Below are 12152 nucleotides of genomic sequence, written 5' to 3' on the forward strand. Positions count from 1 at the left end.
GACTTGCTGAGCCTAAACATGTGTTATAATTAAGATTCTAATCAGTGCCATATCCTACCCTGTTTTGTATTTCTTGCAAATTTCATTTCATTTACACAATTCAATTATAATGTTGGCAATTTTTATAAAAACGAGTATATGTTCTAAACCTTTAGTGATCAGTTAATGAATCAGAGCTTTAATACAGATATAACAAAAATATGTTAAGAAATGAATCTACCTGTTTTAAAAATATTTGAAGTACAAAACATGAAATTAATTTAGAATCATATGCATCTGACACCAGAAAATAACAATACAGTAAAAAAAAAAAAAAAAAAAAAAGAAGGGGGGGGGGACTTTTATGTAACTGAGAAATTATTTTTACAATGAAAATAAAATATTCTCATACAATAGATCAAAAAATATTTATTATACAAAATATTCTATACAATTTTATCTGTACAATTACTTTTGTTTGTAATTGCTTTGAACCAAAGTAGGAAAACAATTTCTTATTAGGTTACTTTTATGGTAACATACTGCACGATTTCGATTAATGAAAGTCTTTAGAAAATAGTGATTACTGATGCCATGTTGTCCATCTTTATATCACATCACAGAATTTATTCAGTGCATTGCATAATGGCCAGAAAATGTTGCTAAAATGATATACAGACACGTCATTTTATGTTAATTATTGTCATCTTTTTCTGACAGCACATCAGTTCTTTTCATATAATTTCAGAAGTAATTAATCACTGCAGAAAGAATGTTAATATTCCCACAAATCAAGGTGTCACATATAATGAACATTCTTCAGAAGTATCATGTACCTAAAATTTAATGCCAGAAATTTTATTTTTATTTCCATACAAGAAAGAGAATATTTTTTATATTAAAAAATAAAATACATTTTTACCTTTCTTTGATTCTTTTTCTTCCTCTGCAGTCAAATCAGCGCGGAAAAATATGCGAGCACTGCTCAAAGAATAATTTAACAAATCAAATTCCTAAAAGAGGTAAAAAATATTAACATATGATTGTCATGCTATAGACAAAGATAGTGTGAAAACTGTACCCCTTTAAATGATCTTCATATTCAAAGAAGTGCACTTTAAATGTGTTCCAGAGTTCAACTTCTATATAATTCTACGTATATTCTGTTCTCTTAATGTCTTTACATAATAATAAAATTTTGCATGGACTACTAATTATAACAAAAATTCCAAACTTGTGCTTTGCTTTTGTATGATTACAGCAAAAATGATTTTAATTAAGTGGAGTAATATTTCGAGAAAATCTTTGAAATTAAATTAGTTGTTTCTACTATGATTTTCTGCATAAAAATAAAAAAATATTCCCGAGTACTGCACAGAAAAAAAATAAAATTTATTGAAAGCATATGGTTTAGTAACTTTAAGATATCAAAATGCTCTTCGGAAAAGATTAAACTGAGATATATAATTTCTTTCAAAGTAATCTGTCAAGCAATATCTGTTGACATAAACAAGTTACAAGCTGGAGGGAAAAATATAGATATATCACTGAAATTTATGAAATCTATGGACTAAATGGCATTTTTAGGTTAGATAAAATTAGATGGTAGTTTGAGGTTTTAATTAAAAAATAATTAAATAAAAGGGAAACGTGCAATAGCAGCAAAACTTCTAAGCAGTGGCTCACTCTTTTGCTTTTTGAGAGAATTTTCAAATGTGGATGAGTACATAATGCATTAGTGTCCAAAATTAACTTCATGTAAATAAGGATAATATTTCGTGAGTTCAAGCTGCTGTATTTTTTCATAGAAAGAGAGAGAAAATATTATTACTTAAGCCAATTTAATCAACCTGTATCCATAAGGGCAAATAACAGCATGAATAAAAATTGGATAAAAAGTAAACTGAATTAATTTCTACTAAATTAAGTTGATCTGGCACAAAATTTTTTCAACAGCAAAAAATGTTACCTTTTCACTCCTGAACAAATGGGGTGTATATTTAATTACACTAGAAATTCATATTTTATTCAAAATTTATGCCAAGCTAAGCTTGCTTTTTTTAACCTAATTTTAAATCCTGCATCGTTTTGTTTCTCTTTTAATCAATGACATTATGTCAAACAATTCACACACACTTTCCCAAAGATAACTTCTGTAATATAAGATTTGATTTCAGTTATCAGATTAAAGCGACTGTTTGAAAATGCCAAATTACTTCATGGAAGAACATTTGAGGTTCTGCATTGTCAGACACTCAAATGTAAAGCAGACAATTAACAGAAGCAGTAAAATGGCTAAATGTTTCAAGACAGTTTCTGATGAAAAATAACTTTCTAGAGACTAGTTTCTGTTCACAGTTCCCTGCTACAACAGAAACTTCTGTATCATAACAAGCTGCACATACAAAGCTTCATCAAAAGCAAATGATTAGTATTTCACAGACATTACAACAAAAGAGGGGTCTCCTAATTTGTGCTGAGAACAACCACAGCTAGAACAATGAGCTTATCTTATCTTCAATGACAGTGTCAAATCTAACATATGATTAAAAATATGTTTCATTTATAAAAAGCTATGAACATAAAATAATCCGATCAAGATGGGATAAATACTGTTATAGCGATGCAGATGTGAAAATGAAAGGATGCGATATGAATTGATATTCTCATCAGCAAATGTTTCACAAATGATCTTTTTCTCGCCAGAAATATCAAAATGAAAGCTTACAACTTCATGAACAGATTTTTAGGGGTCCATGTGAATATCTTTTTTTTTTTTTTTTTTTTTTTTTTTTTTTTTTTTAATGGATGATAACCACTCATGTTCAATAAACCTAGTTGAATTTTTTAAAATCAAGTGTACTGAACAAAAAAGTTGATAAAAAAATTCCGTTATTTGAATTATACACAGAGAACCTTACAAGAGATGTTGAGCAGCAATATTTCCCTCATATAGATTTCAGTGCTTTGCATGCCATATTGATGAAGAAAAAGAGTTTTCTTGTTCTAACTGCCTTATTCACAACATGAAATGACATAGTAATATAAAGCTATGAGTTAGGGAAGATTATGTTCCTTATTTAAAGTCAAAAGTTGGCATTTATTCCCCAGGTATTCTCTTCTTTTTAAACCTTTGTTGTCACATACTATTTCAATTTTATTTGTTTCAAGAGAGTTTTGTGTTTTGCACATTCACATTTAACTTTTCATTTAGTATTTACACAAAATAACAGCTTTCAGTAAATTTTAAGTATTAGAGCACCTAATTGGTGCCACATTATTTTTTTGGGTGGGAGGGAGGTGAATCCCTGACTGAGAAGAGATGCATTGATCAGGGATCGTACACATTTCTGCCAACGGAAATTAAGTACTTTTAAAAACCATTAATGCAAAAAAAAAAAAAAAAAAAATTAGGGACCTATGAGCAAATGGGAACTGAATAAATTCAATTAAACAAATTATCTATGCCTGAACTTCACTTTTGTAATACCATCCAAAAAATTAAATAGATCCGTAATTAGGATGCATTATTATTAAACATAACTAATTTAACATAATTATTAATAAGTTTGAGAATAAAATATACTTTATGAAATTTATCAAACAGCATTAAATATTTTACACTTATAATAGTTCACCATATTTAAAAAAAGATAAGTAACATTTTATTTACGTTTTACTAACAGTTAGTTTTCAGTTGATTTTTTTTTTTTTTTTCTTGTCTCATTTTGTCACATACTTGCTCAGTCTAGATGTTTAGTAAATAGCAATAGATTTTTATGTCAAGCAGCATAGGTTAACCCTTTGAAGGGCACCAGTATATAATATAAATTAATATACCTCTTTGCAAGGTATCATGTTGGAAGATTCATAAATTCTATTGGAGGGAAAGAAAAAATTCAAAATCTGCAAATATATGACGTACACATGCTGAATCTTATATATTTACTTCATTTTTGTCAGCGTTGATAATTAACAGAAGATTATTTATACGATTTTAAAACCGGTATATAATATATACCGGCGCCCACACTGAGGGTAACACGCCAATAGATGGCAGCACCAGTTTTCTCCTTTTCTACTCTGTGACATGACAGAATTTCTTTATTATTATAACAGTTTATGATGTAATAATTTTTCATGATTAATTTATAAATCATTTGGGATTCAATATTATGTTCATGGAGGAATGGGGAGTTTACTGACTCTGCGCTAGGACTGAATACAAGTATATTAGTTTAATTTATTTTTTGTGTACTCAGCTCGAGTTTCATTCGTCTGTGTGTAGCTAAAATTTTTATTTCAGCACTTATCCCTTTCCAAGAGAAAGACTCATCGATTTCAAAATTGCCATCTGGGGTCAAAACTTTACACAATTGTGGGGGTTAAATGTGGCATGTTAGCCCCCAAAAGACACCCGTTGCTTCGTGTTTTCCAAAATCCTAGAATGCAAGGAAAATGAAAGAGGTGATTGACAACTAATTTGTCATTCGGGAGTCACGCCTTCTTCCCTTTGTGAGGTGTGATAAGATCACACAAAGGGAAAGCTCACTTAAAATGGAAATGTACATCTCATAGTGTAATCACAAAAACTCCTGGTTTGAAAGCTTTTATTCTTAATTCTTTTTAATTCTTCGTTAATTTCAGATGAAAGACTAGAGAACACAAGAGAAATTTGCGCTCTGGTTGATACAAATAGGTTGTTTCCGAAATAAATTTTCACAGTTAGTGAAAGGAGGAAAATATTTCTGAGGCCCGTTTTAGATGCAAACTAAAATGTAGCCAAAAGTTTAAAAGGAGCCCCTATGAAGCCACAGGGATTGAAAATCAGAATAAGAGCTTTGAGGTGTATCAAATAATAAAATTGTTTAACGGCATTTCTTCCTTTAAAAAAAAAAAAAAAAAAAAAAAAAAAAAAAAAAAAAAAAGATATATTACAAACTATACAAAAAATAAAAAAGGGACCCTTATGGTCCTCGATGATCTAAAGTGTGTGTGCGTGGAGGGGGGGATGATTCTTCGTATACTGTATGAAGCATGGTTTTGTTCACATATTATCTAAAGCATAAAATACAACTTCAAAAATGCAACATACTTTCTCAGCTGAGTCGGTCGTAGTGCTTCTTTTTCAATTTTTTTAATTTTCGGCTGAGTTATCATCTGCTTGTAATATTATACTAGTTCAGTTACAGCATGATATGATTTACACATGCAGTGTTATATTTGCTAAATTTTTTTATAAAATAATATTGAATTTAAATCAAGTTGAAAAGCTTTTTAACCATATTTTACATAAGTATGTTCAGCTGGTTGCATCATCAAATTGCATAAAAACATAAATTTTATTTTTAAAATTTTTAAATTTCTGCCGAAATTTAAAAAAAAAATTGTCTTTAGACTTACACAACTATATTCAAGCACTCATCACTACAGATGCACATCAAAAGAAGGCAAAATTAATTTTAAAAACAAAGATTAACAGTTGGCAGCTACCTAGAAAAAAATGTCCTAGAGGGGCGCCAGTATAAAATATAGGCTCTCAAAATTCAGGATTTCGCTCTAGATTTTTTTTAAGTCTCAATTTTGTGTCCTTAGGGTCCATAAGTTATAGTTCATGCAAAATTATACCAGTAGTTTAAATTATTTTATATACCGCCCCTCAAAGGGTTAAAATGAGAAGTAAAATCATAATCAGTATGATTCATAACAACAGACTGGCTGTTGTCACCGCCGCTGCTTGCCTAGAAACAGACCTGCTGATCAGAACAAAGCTGAAAGGCCTGATGTAGGCATGGTTATCAAGTTTTGAAAGTTAGTTGGGCCCTGTCTAACACAGTTAGCGTCGTAGCTTCATGTAGAGTCCCAGTTAATATAATTTAAGGTTCCAATAAGCCACTAAAGCACCAGAGGTGCAAAGTTGTTTTGTATTATTTTAGGTCTCACTATATGCGAAGAATAAATTTTACATGAGATTTTATCTTGTGGCAAAGGTAAGGATTAATGAAAGGCAATAACTAGCATTAATATGCAGAGATAATTTTTAAGGGTAAGCAGTTAGTTATAAATAATTAAATTAGGTAATTAGATAATAATTATATTAGTCATTATGGATTTACATGGCCACTATTAAATTTTATTTATTTTTTAACAATATTTATTAAAAAAGGCCCTATTAAAAACACAATCTAATAAAAATTTCACAGTTTATAATACACGTAATTTATGACATTAATTCTTAAACGATATTAGGATAATTATACATTAAAAGCTACAAAACATTTATGTTTTGTAGCAACAACACTGAACAAAATATTTATCCGTCATTTTAATTTGAAGCCTTCCCAGACATTTTGGCTAGTTTATATCAATTTCCTTCTCTTTAAGCATCTTTTCTAATAATTACAGTTTTGTCTCAATATGCAAACAAATGCTCTTGCTAGTTTCTGTGTGTTTTATCTCCTAACTTGTCAACCTCTCCACAATGTACCTATGAGGGTTTAATTGATCTAGTAAAAGTTAAATAGTCTAAACCTTCCCCAGCAGACGTGAAGCAAATTATCGCCATGTCTGAAAGTAACTACAAAATCAGACAAAGATTTAAATAAGCCTCTTATTTAAAAAGAAGTCAAAACAAAAAGGCATGTTTTTATATTAACAAAATAAATTGCAGCTCGTAGTGATGTAATTAAAGAACAGTCAAATTCACACTAAAAATGTGGACTTGTGGTCAAAGACTACACAATTTAATTTTAATTTAAGCTGGCCCAGTAACTCTATTATCATTACAAATTCAAATGTTCGCAGTAGTACTGTAAAGACAAATTATCACAGATGGCAGGAACTAATGCAGAGATCAGTCCCACGCTCTGTCTTACACTCCCAAAACCTCAGTTTAAAAACTATCTAAATAATTTGCATTCTGGGAGGAAATGGGAAATTATAGTAAAGGCTGAAATTATGAACTGGGTAGTTTACATAATAATAACTGTACATATGGTTGAAGAATAATTTTCTTTATGTATTCAGTTTCTTTCTTCAACATGTTTCCTTTTCATTTTAGAATTTTTGCATATATTTAAAGATTTGTTATTCTAAAAGAAACTAAATGCACTTAGAATGCATAGAAAAAGCTCCTAATTTTATTTTTTTAGTAATATGAACATTAAGAAGAAATATGAAATATATATGGTAAGGGCTGGTTACAGAGCTAGTGTAGCAGAACTATTAGAATTTAGTGACACACCGAGTAACAAAATCTAGAAATGTCAAAACTTTTAGCAGGCACTGGAAGCAGAATTTAGAAAAGCACTAGGCAGCAGAATTTAGGATCCACAGAGATAAGTTTAATATTTCACGTGATTGCATCAGGTGAGAAAATGCCTAGTGTCAGACCTGTGTATGATGCATTAAGACATAGTGGATGAATCTTTTAAATTTCTTTATTAATAAAAAAATTCCTTTCTTTAATGCCTGTCCATGTGATAAGATTGGAAACATTTTTGATATTTTCCATGCCTGTGTCTAGTGAAAAGTAGAGAAAATAAAGGGAAGATAAATCATGTTAAGAAAAGATTCTGGTATCAGAAGTAGAACATTCAAATATTGTTTTCCTTGTTCTTTCAGATGTGTTCTCCAAAAAGTAAGATATTCATCGCAATTTTTGATATTTTCAAAAAGCAAGATATTCATCGCAAACTTTCTATTACATACATCCATTACGTGTTAATACTATAGAGACATTTTTCATTTTGTCATATTTTTCTGAAATCTGCTAGAATTGTGGGTCTATATATCTTACCTTCAGATCCTTCTAAAATTTCCAAGCTGCAATGTCTAAAATCCTACAGAAAAATTACCCCTACCAATTGTGTGTAACAACAAAAAGGCAAAAATATTTGGGGGGGGGGGGAAATTAGAAGGAAAAAGTGTAAAATTAACTTTATAAGGAAAATTGATGCATATTCTGAGACAATTACATGAAAAAATCTCTTACCATAAAAACATTAAAAATAAGACATTTTTAATTAATTATTACATAGCTGTTTTGCTTTTGCCACAAACGTTTTAGTAAATTGTGCTTTACAGCATTATACCTAGTTTATTTTCAGGTTCCAAATATTTTATAAGTGGCCAACTTTATAATATGACAGCGAAAAATTAAAATGTTATATTTTAATATTATTTTTTAAATTTAATTTCAACATATTACCATTATTTTAATGAAATTTATCAATGTTACAATTTTTAAAAAAGGATTGTCAAAAAATTTCCAGATCTCGGAATTAAAAATTTTCTATAGAAACTGATCTTAAAATCGCTAAAATGTTGATAAGTCGCCAAATTTAGAAACATTTAATAAAAGAATTCACATCTCCAAAAGCGAAAAATTAAGAGCACTTTATTGGAAAAAATGAAATGATTTTGAAATGCTTTATGTTTCACTTGCTGCTCGGAAACTAGAGTATCCTAGTATTTACATTAGAAATAGGAACAAATTATAACCCATTCAAAAGATAACATTCAAAGATATTTATCAGTGAATCGCCACAATACCTCCAAAATGTTAATTCACGCTCAAAATGGCAGTCGTAAAAACAGACAGAAACTTCAGGTGATTAAAATTAAGAGCTCTCTGTCGATTTTTGCCGAAATTAAGGACTTTTAAGGACCAAAAATTGATTAAAAAAAACCTAAGGACTCTTAAGAGACCATACGAACCCTGACTGATGAAGATCCTGACAAATACATCTTAACTTGTAAGCACAGACTGTCCTGAGTTTTTCTTAAATATACAAGTCTCATATGAAAATTCGTAAATTCCTGATCCTATTTTTTACGGCAAAACCCGTGAAATAAAATTCTTTCTGCATGTGAAAGAAATGTCCCTTGAGATTTAAACATTCAAAACAAAAATATGCTGGACATCAACGATTAAAAGAATGCTTTTAAAATTAGTATTCTTGTTTAAACTGAATATTGTAAGCCTTCTCTTCAGATTTAGATCCATGTATGGTTCAAAGAATCTTTCTTCAGAGTTTTAAATATGAATTATTCGATAGATCAAAGATTTTCTTTGCTAGAAATAACTACTGATAACTAAATATACAGATTACTGAATAAAAAGAAAGAAACTTAATCCTTAGTCTTTTCATTATCTGTGAAAAATGTCTACCAAACACGTTAATGGCATAATTACACACACCATTAGCAGATGGCCCATTTTCAAATTTTGCTTACATATGCTGTCTCGGAAGGAAAGAAAGAAAATTCACAATAAATTCATATTTAAAGTTTAATTTGAGCAATGCATTGCATAAAATGACTATAAATATATTTCTGCAATTTAAAATATTTAAAAAAATTGAAAGTTTTTAGATAAAAATTTAGCAAATCAATAAAAATAATTTATCTTCCACTTCATGTCAAGTCCGTTCGTTATGTTGAGATTATTTTACCCAATTTGTTTGTAAATCTGCCTAAAGTGGGCAGTACATATTCAAAGTAGTCAAACTTAGCTTGACTAGTTTATCTATAATTAAGACACAATAACACGCCGAATAAATACTAATTCAGAAGTCAAACAACAAAAATCAGCGTTATATTTACAAAATTTTCACAGGACTAGTTTCGATGGTTTTACCGAACCATCATCTTCAGCTGCAAAACCGCAAATGTATGTAAATATAACGTAAATATAACGCTGATTTTTGTTGTTTGACTTCTGAATTAGTTTATCTATGTCACTGAATATGTACTGCCCCTTCTAGACAGATTTACAAACTAATTTGGGATAAAATAATCTCAAGGTAATGAATGGACTTGACATGAAGTGGGAGACAAATGATTTTTCTATTATTTATTTGTTAAAGGAAAAAACTTCTGTGATTAATTTTTATCGTGAATATAACACAATAATAGTTCAGATTTAAAATAATTAAATTTCTTTATTTAAAAAAATAAATTAGGTTACAAAACAAAGAGGTTGAATAACATGAAACTTGAAAGGGACAGGCATTTTTGCCTACTATCACACATTTTAAGATTTCAGTTGATTTTTTATATTTTTAATTGCAGAAATATATTTATAGTCATCTTTATGCAATGCATTGCTCAAATTAAACTTCTAAACATAATTTATCTTAAATTTTCTTTCTTTCTTCTGGGACAGCATATGTAAGCAAAATTTGAAAATGGGCCAGAAAGATTATAAAAGATAAAAAGTTAAATGCATTTATTGGTATGGTACTTACTATCTCTGAATGAGATAAAAAGTTTTTCAAAGACAACACAAAATTTTCAACTAAATAACAAATTTTTTGATTTTACATAAAAGAGTATTAATCCCTGTTTTCATATTTCTCAATAGGAAAATATATTGATTAAATATAAACATTCCAGTTCCCTCTCCCCTTGCACGAGATCGGAAGAAGAACTAAATCAAGAGAAGAGTTCTGATGAAAATCATACTTACAATAATATATCATATTCTTAGAAAACCTTACAGGGAATTAAAAATCTAATGAGTACACAGAATCAGAAAATCTTTCATTAAGTGATTTGGAGGAACGAAAGATGGAGGAAAATGCTCATTTACAGTCAAGTAAAGGATTTCTAAAGCCTCAAATTTGAATTACAGTTATATTAATTCACGGAAATAAAAACAATAGCTATATTCATTCATGGAAGTAAAATTATTTAGAACTTAAACTCACAAGTTGTTGTAGTCAGAATTAGTAAGAAGAAATATAACTGTATTATTACAAGAACCAAAGACATACTAAATGAACTAAATTTTTAAATGTATAAAATTTAAAAAGAATAATATTTAACAGTATTGTGCTAATTCCTGTTGTTAAATTTTACCCTTATTGTATTGCAAGAACCAATTTTTGAGTACATTTTGCAAATGTTTTGATATAATTTCCTAAACCTTTTATAACATCATAAAAAATCATTAGAACAATAACAACTGTCACATATTCCACACAGTTAAAACAAAAAAGCTTTATCCTTTTATTTTTTAAAGCCATTTCTTAAAGGAAAGAAACAAGGTAGCAGATTCTGATTTAATACACGTTTATAAAAATCACAGTAAAATCCTTTTCTCTCTCTTTATTACAACACATACATTATTGCTATGAATGTTCTGATAGTAGAATCTAGTTTTGACACATAATAAATATTACATAAAAATTGTCATATATTTATATTTTCAGCAATCCAATATATTATTACTCAACACATGATGGTATCACTATTGTATTGTTTGATTAAAAATTGCAACATCTATGAAAAATAATTTTAAAATATTTTGCTAATATTTCTCTTACGTGATAATTAGTAAATTAATCACTATTCATATGTCAGTAATCTTTCAGGATGAGCCAATCAAAGCTGCAACTTTAAATTACAAGTGATTGAATCAACATATGTTTGCAGTTTAAAATAAATAAATAAATTCAAAAAATCTTAAATAATAGATGGGTAAAAATATTTCTCATTGTTCCTTTAGCTTATAAATCATTACATACTGCAACAGTAAAGAAACACTTGAAACTGAAAACACGAAAATAGATACGATTTTTTTGTAGATGCTTTATATTTTGCCATGATGTTTTTTACAACTCCAGAGTTTTATCACTGCTTTTTTAATATCATGACATTTTTTCCTTACTTTTTTTTTATATTATAATATTTTATGCAATTATTTTTATCCCTAGTGCTCTTTTTGGCAGATTCCAGAGAAAAAGATCTTACAGAGCAACAAGATCTTGATTTTCAATGCTATTCAAACAATACATGCATAATATCTGAACAACGAAAGGTCTAAAGATGCTGTCAGCTAACATTGCAAGAACATTCACACTCCATCCAGAGTTCTAATACGTGTAACTCAATGGATGCAATTAGTTTTCAAAATATGTAACACATAAATCAGTTTCTATGAAAAAAAATCTTTACTAAAGCATTTATCCTCTTAGGCAGCTAGTTCTTGTTTGTTTTGCAATAATAATTCTTATGTGGAGTACTATCAGTGCCAAGAATCATCAGACAACGATATTTGAGTCCAAATAACGAAAGAATAGATAAAAATTAAGCAAAGAGTTACCAAACTTATGCTTCACCTTGCAGTGATTATTAAAATTAAATGCAAGAAATGTATTGCAAACTTT

The 12152-nt window shown here is 28.9% G+C and overlaps 1 protein-coding gene across 4 annotated transcripts in view; it reads right to left on the reverse strand.

The window, feature by feature from the left end:
• Positions 1-390: 390 nt before the first annotated feature.
• Positions 391-12152, reverse strand: part of SWIP (strumpellin and WASH-interacting protein) — a 228808-nt gene continuing 217046 nt past the window's right edge. For all 4 annotated transcript variants that reach the window (XM_085807262.1, XM_085807263.1, XM_085807261.1 and 1 more), the window contains 2 exons: positions 902-992; positions 391-815 (listed from right to left, as the gene is read on the reverse strand). In XM_085807262.1, the coding sequence (XP_085663388.1) occupies positions 808-815; positions 902-992 (99 nt within the window). In that variant the 3' untranslated portion in view covers positions 391-807. The remainder of the gene's footprint in view (positions 816-901; positions 993-12152) is intronic.

The sequence above is a fragment of the Stegodyphus dumicola genome, chromosome X1 (assembly GCF_044657685.1).
Source record: "Stegodyphus dumicola isolate Sdum_Otavi_A_Nest chromosome X1, ASM4465768v1".
NCBI classification, from domain to species: Eukaryota; Metazoa; Arthropoda; class Arachnida; order Araneae; family Eresidae; genus Stegodyphus; species Stegodyphus dumicola.